At 38.6% G+C, this 22,147-nt stretch overlaps 1 protein-coding gene across 3 annotated transcripts in view; it reads right to left on the bottom strand.

The window, feature by feature from the left end:
• Window positions 1-22,147, bottom strand: part of LOC120515544 (zinc finger protein 236-like) — a 170,054-nt gene that overhangs the window by 103,355 nt on the left and 44,552 nt on the right. For all 3 annotated transcript variants that reach the window (XM_039736606.1, XM_039736607.1, XM_039736608.1), the window contains exons 5-9: window positions 14,245-14,375; window positions 12,435-12,607; window positions 7,494-7,607; window positions 6,783-6,962; window positions 3,762-3,975 (exon numbers count right to left, since the gene is read on the bottom strand). In XM_039736606.1, the coding sequence (XP_039592540.1) occupies window positions 3,762-3,975; window positions 6,783-6,962; window positions 7,494-7,607; window positions 12,435-12,607; window positions 14,245-14,375 (812 nt within the window). The remainder of the gene's footprint in view (window positions 1-3,761; window positions 3,976-6,782; window positions 6,963-7,493; window positions 7,608-12,434; window positions 12,608-14,244; window positions 14,376-22,147) is intronic.

Here is a 22,147-nt window from a genome sequence, read left to right as displayed (position 1 = left end):
TGAGAATATGTGTGTGTTTGTCAATATTAGCATTAACCTACTGGAAGTATTTATTTGAAAAGATGGGGACTGATGTCATTAAAGGGTGCAAAAATGCCTAGGTATTATGAGATGTTCAATTGATATTTATTTGGTATTAAAGAGCCAAAAGGTTGCCTAGAACAGTGTTTTCCAATCAACACAGATTTTTCTTATGCCAGTCTGCGAACATCAGGACAGTCGTGGTCCACATTGTTCTCTGCATTTCTTCTTTTTTCTGCTGCTCCCGTTAGGGGTTGCCACAGCGGATCATCTTCTTCCATATCTTCCTGTCCTCTTCATCACCTGCATGTCCTCTCTCAGAACATCCATAAACCTTCTCTTAGGCCTTCCTCTTTTCCTCTTCCCTGGCAGCTCTATCCTTAGCATCCTTCTCCCAATATACCCAGCATCTTTCCTCTGCATGTGTCCAAACCAACGCAATCTCGCCTCTCTGACTTTGTCTTCCAACCGTCCAACTTGAACGGACCCTCTAATGTCCTCAGTTCTAATCCTGTCCATCCTCGTCACACCCAATGCAAATCTTAGCATCTTTAATTCTGCCACCTCCAGCTCTGTCTCCTGCTTTGTGGTCAGTGCCACCGTCTCCAACCCATATAACATAGCTGGTCTCACTACCATCCTATAGACCTTCCCTTTCACTCTTGCTGATACTCGTCTGTCACTCGTGACACTCTTCTCCACCCATTCCACCCAGCCTGCACTCTCCTCTTCACCTCTCTTCCAAAATCCCCATTACTCTGTACTGTTGATCCGAAGTATTTAAACTCATCCACCTTCGCCAACTCTACTCCCTGCTTCCTCACCATTCCACTGACCTCCCTCTCATTTACACACATGTATTCTGTCTTGTTCCTACTGACCTTCATTCCTCTCCTCTCCTGAGCATATCTCCACCTCTCAAGGGTCTCCTCAACCTTCACCTTACTATAGCTACAGATCACAATGTCACCAGCAAACATCATAGTACACTGGGACTCCTGTCTAATCTCGTCTGTCAACCTGTCCATTACCATTGCAAATAAGAAAGGGCTCAGAGCCGATCCCTGATGTAATCCCACCTACATGTTGAATGCATCTGTCGCTCCTACCGCAGACCTCACCACTGTCACGCTTCCTCATACATATCCTGTACAACTCTGCTCAATGAGGTATTATTAGAAAATGTACAAACTCAATACTTCAAAGGGGACTCCAACATTCCCCCCTGCCCCATTCTCCAATTCTATGTGAGTAGATGAACAACTCTCAAGCCAAACTCTCAGATTCTACGAGGGGAAGTCAAGCTAAAATTAGAAAATGGGATTTACTAGAAAATGGAACGAACCTTAACAAAACTTGATAATGTCATTTCTCAATGTCATCTCCACCCTTCTCAACGCCTGGATTCCAGCAGAATAAAAAAAAAACACTTGTGCACCTGAGTTATTGTTGAACACTACATGCTGAGGGGTAGTACAGTCACTAGTGCAAGTTACTGTGCTGGAGAACGATGTGAAGCCTGAATTCAAGTGGTGGGGACTGCTGTCTCAAGGAGTCCTTTTGCTGTAAGACGATGACACACACTGCTAAGAACCAAGGCATGTCTGGAGACTGAAGTTTGAGGTGTTGCCACATCCTCCTTATTCGCCAGATTTGGCACCGTGTGATTTCCACCTTTTTGGACTGGGAAAAAAAAACATCTGGGTGGTTGTCGATTCAAGACAGATGACAACTTGAAGAAAGCGATGCACGAGTGGTTGAGAGGACAAGACAAAAACCTTTTATTCTGCTAGAATCCGGACACTTTCAGGCAGGTGGCACAAGTGCATTGAGAAGGGTGGAGACTACATTGAAAATTGACATGAGCAGTTTTGTTAAAGTTCATTCCATTTTCTAATAAATCCAATTTTCTAACTTTAGCTTGCCTCCCCCTCATATATTAGTAAACCTGAATGCTCAAAACTTAAATGGGGATTCTCTCCCCCTCAGTCTCTAACCTTCAATTTCCACCAAAATTGACTGTAAAAAGTTTTGTATACTTCAGGCAGTCTACACATCAAAATGGCTGAAAATATTTCCTACACCTTAATGTAGCCATCAACAGACTACACAAGTGACATAAGGCTGGAGGGATCCATGAATTCATTTCTGTTCTAAAGACTGATTCTACCAATTCCTAAGCATTACTGTGTTTCTGCTCAACTCGAAGCAAAGTGAAATCAGTGAGGTTCACTCATCACGATTCCATGCATTTAGTAAATGTGACAGAATTTACACCCAATCTAAAAGTCAACTGTCCCCAAAAGCTTAGGAACTAAAACATAATTTCCATCTTTCACTTTCTATTCTCAACTTTTTCTAATGCAAGGACCCAGGGAGCCCCTTTAGGAAAAAGACAGAAGGAAGCCTTGGATGGGATTTCAGTCAGCCCCACAATACACATGTGCAGGTCTAGATAGATAGATAGATAGATAGATAGATAGATAGATAGATAGATAGATAGTGAAAGACACTATATAATATAGATAGATAGATAGATAGATTGTAATTTTAGTATAGTAGGCAGGAAAGATAGATAGATAGATAGATTGTAATTTTAGTATAGTAGGCAGGAAAGATAGATAGATAGATAGATTGTAATTTTAGTATAGTAGGCAGGAAAGATAGATAGATAGATAGATTGTAATTTTAGTATAGTAGGCAGGAAAGATAGATAGATAGATAGATAGATAGATAGATAGATAGATAGATAGATAGATAGATAGATAGATAGATAGATAGATAGATAGATAGATAGATAGATAGATAGATACTTTATTAATCCCAAGGAGAAATTCACTCATGGCAGCCACCTTGGTAGATATCTACTTTAAAGTGCGGCCCTTGTCAGGCCGACCCACCGTCCCATGTCAAAATTATGCCACTTCTGTACCAGTTCCTTATAATGTGCTTCAATATATAAGTGAATGAGAAATTAGATATTAAAATAGCATTCCTCAATAAAAAGGAAGTTTTTTTAAAAAAGAAAACAAAAACAGTTGAAAATGTAAAGCTTTTCTTTGTAGTTGTAGTAACAGCAGGAATAGCAGTTGTAGTAGTAGTCATACTCATCCAAGATTTTAATCATATCTATTAATGTATTCTTCAGATGGTAAACACACTGATTACTACAGCTACAACAATCCAAAATATGTGAACTTAGCTTCCACAGAAAATAGATTGTGTTTATCATCTCTGTAACAGAAAGGAAGATTGATTGCTATTGTTCTAAATCTTTCTTTAGATCAATAACTCATTATACTAGTCAAATAAAATAAAATGAATTCTTTACTGCTCATCATTAGATGGCAGTGTGTGCTTGGAAAGGCCAAATAAAGTAGCAACTCACGAACAGACTAACAAATCTCTGTGACTGGAAGAAAACCCAGACGTCATCAACACCATTGTATTAGTGCAAACACTTTGTTACCCGTCAGAATAAGAAATGGTTATGTACTATGAAAGCAGAAAGTGAAATAAGAAAAATGCAAATGAACTCCATTACCATAAAAAGTATTTTATAAAAGTTACCTTTTGTGTGTATTTGTGAGCAATTAACATGCATCCATTTATATTCCAATATTATTTTAAGAACAAAAAAATACGATGCCCAAAAGAAATGCAGGCTATATAAGAATGAATATGAATACTGCTTTTAAACACCATTTTCTTTTTTAATAAGTCAACTTTAATTTTCTCACCTGGCATTTGCAAGGTCTTTTTATAAACTACTTTCTTTTCTTTTTTCAGTTTGTCTGCATGGATCTCCTTTTCTGTCTCTAAACGGTCCACTTGCTGATTGACAACACTGGGTTCCTGAGCATGACTCTGGGAGCTGGTGGTCCGGGACAAGTTGCTGGTATGGGATTGGGATTGAACTGGAATGGCACTCAAGCCACTGTTCTCCAAAGCTTGCTAAACATTAGAAAATGTAAACAAACAAAAAAAAAGAAAAAGAAAAATGCATCAATTTGCAGCTGAAGCTTCATTTTTACCTTATAGCTTTTTCGCATCTAATTTAAAACATCAAAAAATTAAAAAAAAAAAACTAAGATTTCTTTACAAATGCTATGGAAAATGAGAACAGAACAAGGACACAAGCACATTCTTAAACTCACTATAGCACATAGAAAAAATAAATAAAAAATGATTAAGTTAAATGATTACAGACACTGTTGGTTTTTAATTTTAATTTTTTTTTTTGTTTTGCCTTAACCAGTGGCGTAGCTCGAGTTCGTGCCTCTCGGGGTGGGGTGGTGCTTCACTTTGCCACCCTCCAACATATCTGAATATGTTAATCTATTTAAATATAAAATTAAGATGACGTATAGAAAAAAATTAAGATAAGTTTTGCATAGATTTATTCATATATAGAGAAACAGCAATCATTTTTCACATATAATTATTTATAAGCATCAACTAGACAAGAATATAATACAGAGATGGGAGTAGATTCATACCCGGTGGCATGGATTGTGGACTATCTTAAAGACAGACCTCAGTATGTGCGCCTTAGGAACTGCAGGTCTGACATTGAGGTCAGCAACACAGGAGCTCTGCAGGGGTCTGTACTTTCTCCGGTCCTGTTCAGCCAACATACATCGGACTTCCAATACGACTCGGAGTCCTGCCACTTGCAAAAGTTCGCTGGCGACTCTGCTATTGTGGGCTGCATTAGGAGTGGGCAGGAAGAGGAGTATAGGAAGCTAATCAAGGACTTTGTTAAATGGTGCGACTCAAACCACCTACAACTGAACACCAGCAAAACCAATGAGCTGGTGGTGGATTTTAGGAGACCCAGGCCCCTCCTGGACCCTGTGATCATTAGAGGTGACTGTGTGCAGAGCAAGAACGCATTCGGATTGATAACAAAACAAAATTATAAATTGTAAATTAGTTGTTTATCTTCTTAGAAGATATCTTCTATGTTAATTAATGTTGACTTATTTTATTTTCTTATTGTGTCTTTTATTTTTCTATTCTTTATTATGTAAAGCACTTTGAGCTACTGTTTGTATGAAAATGTGCTATATAAATAAATGTTGTTGTTGTAGAAATTATTATCGGTGTGAAGTTTAGGTTTATTTTTGTTATTGCCTCATAACATTTCAAATGCTGTGTCTGATGCCGTCACAGAAGGACAGTCTGAAAATGATTTTTGAAGCATTTTACTTTTTTCATTCATGAGTGATATTTTTCTGAACCCTGCTGCTTACACACAAATTGTACTGAGCCTTTTGGCCAATAATGCTGCCCCAAAAAATGTGCTGCCCAGGGCGGACCACCCCCTCTGCCCACCCCCAGCTATGCCACTGGCCTTAACCCTATTGATTGATTCTACGATAGTTCTTAAATTTCTCTACAGTCCTTCTGAGACTGTAGCACTCATCACTATGTTTTTAAAAGCCAGTTCTGCAACTGTGAATAGCAGTTTTTTTCAACTATTTCTTTGTTAGACCTGTGGATATTACAAATTTTTATCTCGGTAATCCTATGAAATAAACATATTTAATCCATCAATTTCCCAAATCCATTTAGTCTAATTTTAGGACTACAGGTGCCAGGCAGAAACCAGCCATGGAGAGGTTGTGAGGCCATTGCAGGGCACACTCATGCCCACCAGGTCTTTTTCTGAAACTCCATGCAACCTAACAAGCACATCTTTAGTAAGTGTGAGGAATATTAAAGCATCTGGAGCAAAATATATGCAGGAGAGAACTGCATTTTCTTTATTTGAATGCATTCTCCATGAGATGAATTGGTAACATTTATTACAGTGTGATGAATGAAAAACAACAAAAAATAATTTTTCTAAGAAATTACTAAGGTCGTTAATATTTTTTTATTTCCAAGGTAAAATGTTTTACAGATACTGCATATTAACTTCGTAAACTGCTAGCAAGAATATCTGAAGAAGAAAAAAAAAATAACCACACTTTCAAAACTGGCTTTGGAGAATAATATGCTCAAGCAGGAGTGAAGTGCTTAAAATGTGGTGGGACTCTTCTCTAAACTTCTCCTTCGGTAAAAGTGGAGTCCGAACTAGCATTTGAGATTAGTAAGAAGGCATGGAATATCAATTTTAATTAAGTTAAGAGTTTATTTATAATTGTGAATAAATTAGTAATTAAGCAGCTTGAAAATTTGTAAGGACTGCAGCCTTCCCACACAGAACCGATTGGTGTGTTTCAAAGAATTCCTAATATTTATCATCACTAATGTTTACTTTGCTTAATTTCTTTCTTTCTGTTTTCAAGCCTGTCTAGTAAAGTAAGGTTTGCACATAATAGGCCACTTTAGGGTAATGTTTTAATCCAAAATGCATGTATTTAAAATGTAAACCTAAATCAGAGTATCAAAAAAAAAATCTATGCAAGGAGAATGTGCAGACTTCACATAAACAGTGACTGGAGTGAGGATCGAAACAGCTCCCTGGACCTGTGATGTAGCAGTGCTAACCATATGTGCCATCCTATCATAATTACGTGAATATTAAAAACACTATTATGTAAATAATTGTAAAAAACTAATAACATAAACTCACCAGTTTATGGTTATTTACAATAGTGTTTTTTGAGTCAACAAACTATTCGCAGTTAGAGGCAAAAATCAGTATACTGTTAAAGGCAATTAAAATACAAAAGAAGATGATCTTTGGGTGTAACTGCGCATTTTACTTTGTATTGACATTAAAAGACACAGGGTGATCAACCAGCTTTTACCTGAAGGATGTCCTGATTGAGCCCTGCTTCCATGCTAATTGTTGCTTCAGGATGCTGGGTATGCCCATTCTCTCCTGTCACTTGCTCAGAGAGTTCAAGCAGCTGCTGAATCACATCTGTGACTCCCCCAGAGCCCTCTGCAGGGGGTACAGTGTGGCCTGTCACTGTTCCGTCTTGTGACTGTCAATCCAATAGAAGAACAAAAAAAATTAAACTGAATTAATGCCATCTTTTGCATTTTGAATCATCAAGGATTAAAAGGGTTCAGTATAACTAATTTACTGACCCCCACTTCTGTCCAAATAACACCAAACAACATGAAAATTGACAAAGTGCCTTCAGCATGGAAAAGTGCTATTTAATAAATGTAAAAAAAGAAAAATAATAATAATTACTATTATAATAATAATAATTATTATTATTAGTTTAATAGTAGCATTAGTCATCTTAGCAAATAATAACTAAGCATTGCCCTTTAGTAAAAAAAAAAAAAATTAGTAAAGACTCTTACTTAGACTTTTTAGCAGAATATAAAACACGTCTAAATGAATTTCTGGTCTTTACAGTACAAAGTGTTCTACAGTATACATTCTTTGCTATGGCTACAGTCTAATTCTGATCAGATGATCAGGAAATACCCTAATAGTATATGAACATAATGAAAAAAATAAAATAATCACCATATATTATATCCAAAAAAAAAAAACTCACCTGAGAACTTTCAATGAGGGATATGTGCATTTTACTTATGTGTGCATTTAGGCTGCCAAGTTTTTTGAAGACACAACTACAATCTGAACATCGAAATGCAGGAATACCCTTTAACTGAAACAAAAAAGGCAAGTCATACACAATAAAGAAGGTGGCGAAAAAGTCTGCATTTTAAAACTGAATATTATTGATTAATTTAGATTCTGTTCTAATTGAAGTATACAATAAAGAATTCCATGTTTTAAGCTTAATAAACTATATCAAATATATATATAGTGCAAATATCTGTGTGTGTGTATACAAATATATATATACATATATATACACATATATACAGTATATATACACATATATATACACATATATATATATGTATATATATATACATACTGTATACACATACATACATACAGTATATATATACATATATACAGTACAGGCCAAAAGTTTGGACAATGTCTTTTCTTTATTTTCATGACCATTTACATTGGTAGATTCTCACTGAAGGTATCAAAACTATAAATGAACACATGTGGAGTTATGTACTTAACAAAAAAAGGTGAAATAACTGAAAACATGTTTTATATTCTAGTTTCTTCAAAATATTGAAGGCCCGCAGAGTGAAGTCAAAGGGGCCAACAAGTGCTAAACACCTCTAGGAACTCCTTCAAGACTGTTGGAAAACCATTTCAGGTGACTACCTGTTGAAGCTCATCGAGAGAATGCCAAGAGTGTGCAAAGCAGTAATCAGAGCAAAGGGTGGATATTTTGAAGAAACTAGAATATAAAACATGTTTTTAGTTATTTCACCTTTTTTTGTTAAGTACATAACTCCACATGTGTTCATTCATAGTTTTGATACCTTCAGTGTGAATCTACCAATGTAAATGGTCATGAAAATAAAGAAAACACATTGAATGAGGAGGAGGAGGTGTGTCCAAACTTTTGGCCTGTACTGTACACATATATAACAGTAACATAAATTTTAAATGTTAAAGATAGTATGTAAAAGCCAAGGCATATGTTCTGATATAAACTAAAGAAATTAAAAAAGTTTAAAACTATGCAATTCAATAAAAAATGAAGAACATTAGATTTAATTTCAACAAAACATATAAAGAATAGATAATACATGGTATTAAAAGGAAAATCAATACACTTCTCCTTAAGTTAAAAGGGCAAAAATATCCCAGTTTAAATTCACACAAATGTAAATCAACTTATCATATATAAGAAGCCAGACATTCCAACTAATATAAACCTTTAATGCTGCACTTTTGAAAGTACTGTGCCTGTAGTAAACCACAAAAGAAATGAATGAGAACCACTAATTAAGATTTCTTACAACAGTTCATTTAAAAAACTTGTAATTTAATTTTCTATAGCTCAATCTAAAATTCTAATAATGTTTGTTATCATGGGTTGATTGTTGTGTTACTGTTTGTAACAATGGCAAACAGTTAAAATCCTCAAATCTAATTCAGTCATTGAGTGTCTGAACTTGGTTACTCCAGTACAGGTTGCAGAAAGCTGGTGTCAGAACAAAGTGCAAACTGAAAAACAAATTTGAGCTGGATGCCAGTTTCTCATCAGGCACAATCACCCACAAAACATCAATATTTGCATCTTTTGGATGGGAAAAAACCCTACACTTTAAAGAGTATGTGCAAATTGATCTGCTCCTGGTTTCTGGAGGTGCAAGCAGCAGTGCTGACCACAATGGGCAGGAAGTGTCAGGAAAGCCACTGTACCATATAATCCATCCATCCATCCATTGTCTAACCCGCTGAATCCAAATAGGGTCACGGGGGTCTGCTGGAGCCAATCCCAGCCAACACAGGGCACAAGGCAGGAACCAATCCTGGGCAGGGTGCCAACCCACCGCAGGACACACACAAACACACCAAGCACACACTAGGGTCAATTTAGAATCACCAATCCACCTAACCTGCATGTCTTTGGATTGTGGGAGGAAACCGAGCGCCCGGAGGAAACCCACGCAGACACGGGAGAACATGCAAACTCCACGCAGGGAGGACCCGGGAAGCGAACCCGGGTCTCCTAACTGCGAGGCAGCAGCGCTACCACTGCGCCACCGTGCCGCCCTACCATATAATCATAAGTCTTAAATAATATTGTAATTTAAATTTTTGGTGTATTTTGCGTACTGGCATTCAATTTTGCAATAAATTGTAATTTATTATACCGCTTTTATATGATGGAATTTAAAGATAAAATCATATCCCCATAGGAAAAAACTGTTTACGTTACAGCTAATAATAAAAACCATGAACTTGAAAGCCTTTGACTCAATTAAACCCACCTTAAAATGTGTAAATAGATTTTAAGCATCTAAGCAGTTCTGATAGTAAGTCTGAGAATACTTGGTTACAGAATATACTGTAATACACACATCAGCACATTAAACCTTAGGCAATTCTTTGTGAGATGAATCCTAATGCCTATATTAGAACTGTCCACAAATACCTGAAATTACAATATCTCTTACTTGACATACTGTATATTGCCTAAATTTAAATAAATGTTTAAAATTTTTGTGGCTACAGATATGTATATCATATTGTGCAAGTACAAGTCACTAGAGCATTAAGGTACTTACTGCATTTGCAACAAATTATCTGTTGACATTTCAAACACAAGCAAAACATTTTAGACATTGTTCAGCTCTCAAATAATGACAAAAATTCTATGACAGTTAACCACAGTATGAAAAACACGCTGAGATGCTTCATAATCAGTTTTTAAGGACAGGATTTGTTGCAGCTCAAGACAAATTTACACTTCCCATTGAAATGCGCTTTCGCTATTTAGCATGGGGCTAACACTTGATCCGTGAAGCACTAGTGATTATCTCTCTGTTACCACACCACCCACCATTATTAAAAAAAATCAAAATAACTGACTATAATTTTTTTTAAACTAAAATAATCTATTATTCAAATGTAAGCAAACCAAAAAGAATAAGTAAAAAATATTACTTTTAATGTAACATCATAATGCACCTGCAACTACTACTTCTTCTAATAATGATGATAATAATAATAATAATAATAATAAATGATAATACTAATATTACTAATAATAATATCCTATAGAAATCATTGCAAAGAGTAATGTGGTAATGTGTTAATGTCTAAAATCAAAAATAAGTGCATATATTGATAATTAAAATTAGGTGTACATAATAATAAAGTCAGCAAGTACTTTCTAATTACAAATATGTTTCTGTATATGAATGTTTAAAATAAAAATGATATAGGTCACATTTAATAACTGAAATTACATGCACAAGCCTACTGTTACATTTGGATGCTTTTTTCTTGCTCTTGGTTGAGTATATCAGTGCCATATAACTAAAGCACCTTCCACAACAGTCATGACACACAGTAAATACAAAATATATTTTTTCTAACATACATTATGATTCATACAGTACATGTGATCCAGAGAGGACACAAAGGTGAGAATACCACTAATAAATCCTAAGCCATCTAAAGCATTTCTTTTCACGTTGAAAACTATCTAATTCTTCTGTCTACCAATGACTGCGGTCAAACACACCCAGTGGCACTGCCACATGAAGACTGTAAGTAACAGGGAGTATAACCTCCAGGAGTATCATTTTTAATAAAGCATAACTGTATGCTACGGTGGTTTCCATGAATAAGTTATTATTTGTGGATGTTTTCAAAACTTCTGCTTTATAAACTCTCAACCGTGTGGTTATAGTTCAAGTCTTTAAGTCATGCTAACAATGTTTATTTACAAAGGCACTCTTTCCTAGGGTAAATATCAGCTCAGTGTGCCAAGTGAAAGGTGCTCAAAACATATGCAAACAACCTCATGACTTACCTAAGCACAAAGCAAACAGCACAATAAGCTGCTGCAACCTTATTTGTAATAAAATAATTTTTTTGTGACAATATATTAAAATTCTTCTTTACTTAAAACAAAAGAATTGCAAATAACACAAGATCCCTGGAATAAGACCTCCTGATTATTGGGTCATTAATTCTTTCTTGACTGGAACAAGTTTAGACCATAATTAGATGTGTTCCTGCATATATTGTTCATATAATTATATTGCTACCACATAAGACGCTTACAATGTTAACGTATCATGTAACAACAAATACCTGGATACATGTTTTAAAAATGGTATTTAATGGTAGAATACCATAAAATGAAAATGTAAAAATACCATAAAATCACATTGGCAGTTCTAATAAGCCTGTCTCTATCTCAAAATATGTTAACACTTTAAACAACTTTTAATCCTGAATATTTCATCATTTTCTTAGTGTACAGGTCTTAGTTATTAAGATTATAAATAGTGAAGCTTTCTGTGTTGATTATGATTTAATGCACCTTAACTCTCTTTTGAAAGGGTTATATTAATTTTACTTTTTTACTAGATTGTATTTTACATATTGTAAATCAAAGCTCAATAAAATATAATTAAAATAAATGAAAATAAAATATAGCTCTTAAAACACTTTAACAACCAATAACTGGTTTAGCTATCTTTTGGGACTCTTGTATCTGCCTCAATTGATTTCAGTCAATTCCCTTAACTAGGAGTTATTTTAAAGAAAATTGGATATTGGCGGAGTGGTGGCTCTGAGGCTAGGGATCTGCACTGGCAATCGGAAGGTTGTCGGTTCGAATCCCGTAAATGCCAAAAGGTACTCTGCTCTGTTGGGCCCTTAACCTGCAATTGCTGAAGGCTTTGAGTAGTGAGAAAAGCGCTATAGAAATGCAAAGAATTATTATTATTTTTTTACCATGTATTAGAATAGTGCAGTATGTAATTAAATTACTAAATATGCTGATATTCTTTCATTTTAACAGGATGAAAATAGACCATTTTTAAATGTACCCATTTTTCCAGCTAATTCACAAGGCAGAGTTCAGCCCTACCTCCGAGTGGACTCTCTGAATGTGCGAATGAAGATTACCCTTCTGTGAAAAGGAAGCAGGACAAAAGGTGCAGAAGTGAGGTTTTTCCCCAGTGTGCCGAATCATATGGGTTTGTAGCACCACCTTCTGGTTAAAAGCTTTCCCACAGTGAGTGCATTTAAAAGGCCTCTCACCTGAAAAACAAATAAAGCAAAGAAAATGGAAAATGCAACGTGAAAGTTGTTTAGCAAAAAGGAAAAGCTCTTAATGTCACAAAACGCCCCTCCTGCAGAAGTTGGCAATGTAACTAAAATAAAGGCAGAAACCACAGTAACTATAACCAGTAAGGTAGGCACATTAACATTATTATAACAGAAAAACCTGTTACCTTTAATATGGCATGATGAATTGTTACACTCTTTTAATTTGACCAATATAATAATGGATAAGTCACATAACCTAACAGGAAATTTCGTAAATGAACAAAGGAAATAATTTAACTGTAATTCATAAGTTACATGTGTGGGCAGGAGTTATATTTCTCTGTCTCTCTTTTAAACATAATACAAAAATCTGAAAATTGAAACTAAATAATCTCGTAATTTGCTTGATTAATTGCTAAGTTAAAAAGTGTCATGTTTTCACCTGTCTGAGATAATGTAATACTAGACCACAGCAAGTGCTCTACAAAAGAATCAATTGAATAAATAGTAGGTAGTGGCCTATATGACTTTCAGCTTACAATTCATTCCTTAAGTGGAAAAAAAAATCTTGTAATACATAGAAAAATTAAATTAAAATCCTTATTAAACCGAATGAGACAATGCAATCATTTGAAAAATATCCATCCATCCATCCATTATGCAACCCGGTATATCCTAACTACAGGGTCACGGGGTCTGCTGGAGCCAATCCCAGCCAACAGACGGCACAATTCAGGAAACAAACCCCAGGCAGGGCGCCAGCCCACTGCAGTTGAAAAATATTGCTGCACTATATTGCAATTATGATTTTATTTTTTAAACATTTTATTGAATTTATCCATCCATCCAATTTCTAACCCATTGAATCCGAACACAGGGTCATGGGGGTCTGCTGGAGCCATTCCCAGCCAACACAGGGCACAAGGCAGGAACCAATCACGGGCAGGGAGCCAACCCACCGCAGTTATTGAATTTATTAAAATCAAATATCATTCTATACAAGCAAGTCCAATTTTACAAAACTGGGTCCAAATCAAATTAAACCACAACCCAGCAATTATGACTGGGCAGGATCATTTGTAGATCCTGCCTTGTGCCCTGTGTTGACTGGGATTGGCTCCAGCAGACACCTGTGACCTTGTAATTAGGATATAGCGGGTTGGATAATGGATGGATGGATGGATGGATGGATGGATATCATTTGCAGATTAACATAAATTCCTACTTTATACACAATGAAAAATGCTAAAATATTAATCATTTTAACCATTAGAGTTAAGAGTTTAACCAGCATGTTCAATAACAGCATAAGCATTGTAATGCACTAATACGTAGAGATTCATTAGAGGGAGGATTTCTGTATTTGACTCATATTTTATTTTGAATCCCATACACTAACTTTGTGAAATTGCCTGAAGTCTTCTCTTTCTGACTCATAAATGAAAGATAAGGAAAAAAAAAGTTGTTCCTTGGGGCTTCCAGCCCACCCTGCCAAACACATTATTGGGGAATTTAAAGTGACATAAGAAACATGTAAACCTAGAACTAACCAGATGTTTGATTGAGATGCCCTAGAAATCAAATTAGTATTCATTAACTTTCAATGTAACTTTCCTATTAACACTTACCTGTATGTATTCTAACATGACGGACAAGTTGGCTTGGTTTTTTGAATGTCTTTCCACAATGTTGGCATCTATTTGTAAAGCCACTTCGGTCAATAGTTCTTTTGTAATTTCTTGTGTTTCCAGTAACTGGTCTGAAAAATAAACAGACAAATTCTAAATAGTGGTAGTGAAGGGCTGCTACAGCAAACCAGGGCAAATAAAAAAAGAAATAAAAAAGGTTAAAGTTGGTATACCACTAAAAATCAGATTCTAGTATCTGAGTCCTGTTACTGAGTTTTGTGTTGCCCCACAAATTTTGGTTATCGATCTCGGCTTTGTGTATTGAAGTCTGGCAACTTTTCTGAAATGCCTTTAAGGCAACTGATCCCTAACTCTTAGAGACAGCTGATGGAGCCTATACAGCCAAAACATTGTGTCTCTAAAATTATTTTTTTCATTTTAGCAGGGGAATAAAACTTCCCGTGTTAATTGAGCAAATCTTATGACTAATCAAACTTAGCTATACATACTAATGTTTGCAGTAAAAAGCAAGTAAAACCCATTAAACAGATTTTAAGTTGCAGAAAATTTTATCATATAAATATACAGTAGCATCATATTTTAAGAACTAGAATAGAAAGTTTAAAATACTATATAGAGAAGGTGTGTTTTTAGTTTTGATTTGAAAATTCAGAAGGTGCTCCATAGAAAGACACAGCAATTGTCAGAAATTTCAATATGTATTCAGTCAGTGTTGCCTACTCAGGCGGTGGGATAATCAAAAGGTAAGATTCAAAAAAGGGCAAAATCACAGTTAGAGGTGACTTTAATGTTATGTATCGGCCAGGGTTTATGTGTATTTTCTGTTTAAATGTAATTTCTGTTTGTTTATGATTTCACATGTATTTATTGTCTCCTTCAATATTGTGCTACCATTCCATTTACTTTGTGAATAAAGCTCAAGAGGTGGGCCCACCTTGACGTCACTATGGCTGGGTCCTCCGTCTGGCTCTACAAGTCAACCAGAGAGCAGGCTCAGTAGCACAGAGATTGTGTTAAAGCTTTGTGAGTATTGTTATTGTAATTTATTGCTTTTTTGGATGGGGTGGATTTTCTTGGATTCTGCCTTTGTGTTTGCCACGGATTGCTTTTTAGGCAAATCCTGTATTTTTCTTTTGTTCATTATGCTCTATTTTCACTTTTTCCCAAACTTCCCCCTGAGGACACATAAAGTTCAATCTATCTATTTTCCTATTTTTGTTAAATAACTATTGTATTTATAAAGATTCATTGTGGGACTTTTCTCTACAATCCAGAGTTTGACGGATTCTCTCCCTTAAGAGGCATGTTTTGCGAAGTTTGGGATTTTCTTTATAATTTTAAACTTTTGAAAACCAGTTCTTCAGTCTGGGACATTTTGGGGACTTGTTGCCTCGTGGTGAGCCATTGCTAGGCTGCAGAGTGAAGGCCCTGGCCTACTTTTGAAGATTATTTTAGAGGCCTCATTTCCTTTTCACTATATTTTCGAGCGTTACAACAATGAGAAAATGTAGAGTGCGTTACTTTGCAATACAGAAAGGCAATCCAGAGGTAAAAGTGGAAACTTCTAAAGCTCTATATTTGCAAAAGTATAGAATGCCACTCCTTAGTAACGTCTAAGCCTTAAGGGTGGAAATTTATTATATGCATTTGAAGTGGTCATGAAAAGAAGTGCTTTAGTCAAGAGAAAAACCCTAGCGGATTTTAAAAGTTTAGTCTACATGAGAAACACATCGCTATCTTTGCTCAGAGAAAGCACAGAAGCTGGCATGTAGGAGTTTAAAGCACTGCACACAATAGGCCTGCTTGGGCAAAAGCTAAAGCGTTTGCAGAATAATACACTGTGCAAACAAAGGACTCCCTGGGTGAAACTGGGCAAAAATGACTTGAAACAATTGTTGACAAGATATTTGCCAGGTAAACTACAAAGCTGTTATGTCCAAGCTTAGAATGCATCAAAAAAGCATTGCAGTAAATAAAGCCAAGATGTTATTTGTCTTCACCCTCTAATTTATTTTATCTTTCAATCCACTTCGGCAGCCTTTTCTTATAAATCACGTTAAGTATATCTGTTTAATGTATTTTGATAATTATTATATTTAGAAAAAGTCAAACAAGAAAGGTGAGAGTAAATAAAGAAAATGCATTTCCATAAAACCTTGGTAAAGACAGCAGTATCTAATAAATATTTGAGAACAACTGTGAGAAAGAAAATTAGAAATGCCAAAAGGCAAATAGAAGAGGAAATTGCAGATAATGCAAAAATCCACCTGAAAGGTTTGTGTTATTTTAGCCTTAAGACAACAAACAAGGAGGACGAGTGTTCTATTAAGAAGAGCTTGAGAAGAACGTAAAATATAAATGGAAGGAAACAGCAAATACAGTGGAACCTTGGTTCACAAACGTCTTGGTACACGTACAAATCGGTTTACGACCAAAAAGTTTGCCAAACTTTTGCCTCGGTTCACGACCACACACTCAGTATATGAACAAGCCAGTTTCCCTTTCGGTTTGTACATGTTCTGTCTCTACCTGTGCATTTCCTGTGCAGCGAGTGAGCGAGCAAGAGAGAGAGAGCGCGACACACACACACACAGGTGCGCGAGAGAGAGGCACGCACACACACACACACAGGCGCGCGCGAGAAAGGCACACACACACACAGGCATGCACGAGAGACACACACACACACAGGCGTGCCACAGAGAGACACATACACACAGGCGAGTGAGATAGACACACACACACACACAGGCGCGCGTGAGAGAGGCACACACACACACACAGGAGCGCGCTAGACAGGGACACACACAGGCGCTCCAGGCTCACGAAAGAGAGAGCGAGCGAGCGAGCAAGCAAGAGAGGGAGGGCTGGACGCATGAGGTAGAAAAGGCTTGTTGTTGTTTTCAGTTCTGTTTACAGCGATCGGTTCATAGCGTGCATTGTGGCAATGTTATTTTTCTTGGTGGTTTATTAAATTACAGATTTTTCAAACGTTCATTTTTTTCCTGTGCTTAAAACTCATTAAAAAAAAAGTGTTTTTAGCGAGTGGTTCCTAGCACTATAGCGCAAACTATTGCAGTGTTAGTTTTCTCTGTTGTTCAAAGTTTTCTCAGTGTTATTCAATGTTTTTACATTTAGTTTAAAATTAAGCTGTGCATTATATGGTTTAATTAACTATATTTGTGCTTAAAAACTAAAAAAATTTATATTTACATACCGTTTGTACGGTCTGGAATGGATTAATTGTATTTACATACAATCCTACGGGGGAAATTGCTTCAGTTCATGACCAAATCGGTTTACGACCACAGTTTTGGAACGAATTATGGTCGTGAACCGAGGTTTTCACTGTACCTACTCTGATGTGCTGTTAGGATTAGGAAATAATTAGGTCATATTAAACTACTTGGAGATTATAGTCTAGAATAATAAGTAATAATAAAAAATTATTTATTCAAAGTAGTAAAAACAATTCAACAAGAAACAAAGAATTACACATATTACAATTAATTGGTTCCTATGTGATTACGGACAGCACAGTGGTGCACCTCCAGGACTGGGTGATTATCAGCATGTACTTTGCACATTTCCTCTGTTCTTTTGTATCTCCCCCAGACATGGTTCTTTTCACCCACTTCCCAAAGACAAACATGATAGCTTAATAAGCAACTCTAAATTGGACTGGAAGGAATAAGTTTACATTTTGTCACGAGTGAGCCCTGCAATTATTAATCACAACATCCAAGTTGGACCTCAGTGACCCTGAACTTGCTCTATGTTACAGCATAAGAAATCTGGCAAATGATAGGAGACCATTCAGTCCATCGAGCTTATTTGTTCAGCTACTAACTAAGCTGACCCAGATCATTCTTTAAAAGTTGTCACATTTTTATGCTTCAAATACATGTCTCAATTGTTTGTTCCAGATTCCCACAAATCTTTGCTTAAAGAAGTGCTTCCTGGATTCAATCTTAAATGAATTTCCCCTTAATCATCATTGGTGTCCTTGAGCATGTGATTCACCCTTAAGTTCAAAGAATTCTGCTGGATCTACTTTATCAATGCCTTTGATGATTTTGAAGATCTGGATGAGGTCCCCACTCAGTCTCCTCTGCTTCAAATGCTGTTAAAGTCTTTCTAACCCCTACTTTCTCTGCTGTTCAATTCCATTATTTCTGTGGTGGCGATCTGTGCCACCACCACATGATCAGGGCACCATGCAGTCCCTGCATAGATGGATTGAAGGCCCAAAGTCAACGTGACCATCATCGTCTAATTCTTACACGTGAAGCCTGAAAACCATGAGGACGGATTTATATCATTTACAGAATGTTTGATAGAATGCCCACTGGGGCCTTGGAACCCCTGCAGATTTTGTTTTTTTTTTTCTAAAGCCTTTTTTTGTGTTTGTTTTTTCTGTCCTCCTGGCCATCAGACCTTACTTTATTCGTTGTTACTTAGTACTAGCGACTGGGAGCCCGATCAAATCGGACTACAAATTCTACGTTTGTGAAGTCCATACTTTCTCTGCAAAGAATTATTTGTTTTTTTAAGTCCTTGAAATGATTTTCTTATCATCGCACTGATTTGTGCTTCAAATAGACCTTTTCGGCCGATGTAATGAAGAGCTTCCTGTTTAAACGGGGCCGCAAGACGTGAACTCAGCTCTCCGGTGCACCTCATTTGATTTTTTCCGGCAAACAAATTTTCAAAACAAATCGTATTTTACGACTCTAATCAGAGTTGGAGTAATAATTATGTTGGCGTGGTCATTTTAGATCTGAGATTGGCTAAAATTTAAACTATGACCATTGTTAATACCCAGCCATCATTACTCAGTTTGCCAATAGATGTCAGAAGGATGGATGCCAAAACTGAACTGCCGAAAGATAGATTTTGACGTACCAAGCAAATGGCGATACGTTCTAAATTACTTCCGGTTCCAGAGCTGTTGAAGGGTTTAAGTCAGTCGACGATGTTAGTCCTGGAAAGTACGCCCCACCAAACCAACGTTCCAAAAACCAACCGAACTTACTGTTATCTGCTCGAACCAACACCGACTTACTATACTCGGCCGTCCAGCGGCGTCATCGAAGCATTCAAACATTCTTAGCCAATCATGCAATACTGTGTCCGCATTTGCCACGTTATGTTCCAATTACAGAGGCAGAGTCCCTTTGCATGGTTCTAACTTGTATTGAGTCGAGGTATTGACGCGAACACCATACATACGAGGTATCAACGCAAACACCATACATATGGATAGTATCAAATAATATATACTGTAAGGAATGCCTAATCTTATTTTTATATTTTTATAAACTTTTCTTTCTTCATCATGTAAACCACTTTGAGCTATATTATTTGTATGAAGATGTGCTATATAAATAAATAAATGTTGTTGTCTCCCCATGGGCTCACCACCTATAGGAGGGGCCAAAGAGGTTGGGTGCAATGTGAGTTGGGTGGTGGCCGAAGGCGGGGACCTTGGCGGTCTGATCCTCGGCTACAGAAACTGGCTCTTGGGACGTGGAATGTCACCTCTCTGAAGGGGAAGGAGCCTGAGCTAGTGCGCGAGGTCGAGAGGTTCCGCTAGATATAGTCGGACTCACCTCGACGCACAGCTTGGACTCTGGAACCAATCTCCTTGAGAGGGGCTGGACTCTCTACCACTCTGGAGTTGCCCCGGTGAGAGGCGCCGAGCAGGTGTGGGCATACTTATTGCCCCCCGACTCGGAGCCTGTGCATTGGGGTTTACCCCGGTGGACGAGAGGGTGGCCTCCCTCCGCCTTCGGGTGGGGGGAAGGGTCCTGACTGTTGTTTGTGCGTATGCCAAACAGCAGTTTGGAGTATCCACCCTTTTTGGAGTCTCTGGAGGGGTTGCTAGAGGGCATACCTTCTGGGATTCCCTCGTTTTGCTGGGAGACTTCAATGCTCACGGGGCAATGACAGTGAGACCTGGAAGGGCGTGATTGGGAGGAATGGCCCCCCCGATCTGAACCCGAGCGGTGTTTTGTTATTGGACTTCTGTGCTCGTCACGGATTGTCCATAATGAACACCATGTTCAAGCATAAGGGTGTTCATATGTGCACTTGGCACCAGGACACCCTAGGCCTCAGGTCGATGATCGACTTTGTGGTCGTGTCGCCGGACTTGCGCCATATGTCTTGGACACTCGGGTGAAGGGAGGGGTGGAGCTGTCAACTGATCACCACCTGGTGGTGAGTTGGCTTCGATGGTGGGGAAGATGCCGGTCAGACCTGGTAGGCCCAAACGTGTTGTGAGGGTCTGCTGGGAACGGCTGGCAGAGTCCCTGTCAGAAGTAGCTTCAACTCCCACCTCCGCAGAACTTCAACCACGCCCCGAGGGAGGTGGGGACATTGAGTCCAATGGGCCATGTTCCGTGCCTCTATTGTTGAGGCGGCTGACCGGAGCTGTGGCCGCAAGGTGGTCGGTGCCTGTCGTGGCGGCAATCCCCAACCCGCTGGTGGACACCGCGTGAGGGATGCCGTCAAGCTGAAGAAGGAGTCCTATAGGACTTTTTGTCCTGTGGGTCTCTGGAGGCAGCTGATAGGTACCGCAGGCCAAGCGAACGCTGCTTCGTTGTTGCTGAGGCAAAACTCGGGCATGGGAGGAGTTTGGAGAGGCCATGGAGAACGACTTTGGACGGCTTCGAGGAGATTCTGGTCCACCGTCCGCGCCTCAGGAGGGGAAGCAGTGCAGTGTCAACACCGTATATAGTGGGGATGGTGCGCTGCTGACCTCACTGACGCTGTGGGTCGGTGGGAGGAGTACTTGAAGACCTCCTCAATCCCACTAACATGCCTTCCACGAGGAAGCAGAGCCTGGGGACTCTGAGGTGGGCTCTCCCATCTCTGGGACTGAAGTCACCGAGGTGGTCAAAAACTCCTTGGTGGCAGGGCCCCGGGTGGATGAGATACCCGAGTTCCTTAAGGCTCTGGATGTTGTAGGACTGTCTTGGTTGACACGCCTCTGCAACATCGCATGGACATCGGGACAGTGCCTCTGGATTGGCAGACCGGGGTGGTGGTCCCCTCTTTAAAAGGGGACCGGAGGGTGTGTTCCAACTATAGAGGGATCACACTCCTCAGCCTCCCTGGAAAAGTCTATTCGGGGTTCTGGAGAGGAGGGTCCGTCGGATAGTCGAACCTCGGATTCAGGAGGAACAGTGTGGTTTTCGTCCCTGGTCGCGAACAGTGGACCAGCTCTTCACCCTTAGCAGAGTCCTGAGGGTGCATGGGAGTTTGCCCGACCGGTCTACATGTGTTTTGTGGACTTGGAAAAGGCATTCGACCGTGTCCCTCGGGAATCCTGTGGGGGTGCTCGGGAGTATGGGGTACCGGACCCCTGATAAGAGCTGTTCGGTCTCTGTACAACCGTGTCAGAGCTTGGTCCGCATTGCCGCAGTAAGTCGAGCCCGCTTCCAGTGAGAGTTGGACTCCGCCAGGGCTGCCCTTTGTCACCATTCTGTTCATAACTTTTATGGACAGAATTTCTAGGCGCAGCCAGGGTGTTGAAGGGGTCGGTTTGGTGGACTCAGGATTGGGTCACTGCTTTTGCAGATGATGTTGTCCTGTTTGCTTCATCAGGCCGTGATCTTCAGCTCTCTGGATCGGTTCGCAGCTGAGTGTGAAGCGGCTGGGATGAGAATCAGCACCTCCAAATCCGAGCATGGTCCTCAGCCGAAAAGGGTGGAGTGCCCTCTCAGAGTTGGGGGAGAGATCCTGCCCCAAGTGGAGGAGTTCAAGTATCTCGGGGTCTTGTTCACGAGTGAGGGAAGAATGGAGCGTGAGATCGACAGGCGGATCGGTGCGGCATCATCAGTGAAGCGGGCTCTGCATCGGTCTGTCGTGGTAAAAA

Source organism: Polypterus senegalus, chromosome 15 (genome assembly GCF_016835505.1).
Source record: "Polypterus senegalus isolate Bchr_013 chromosome 15, ASM1683550v1, whole genome shotgun sequence".
NCBI lineage: Eukaryota > Metazoa > Chordata > Cladistia > Polypteriformes > Polypteridae > Polypterus > Polypterus senegalus.
This window is presented reverse-complemented; position numbering and strand designations above follow the sequence as displayed.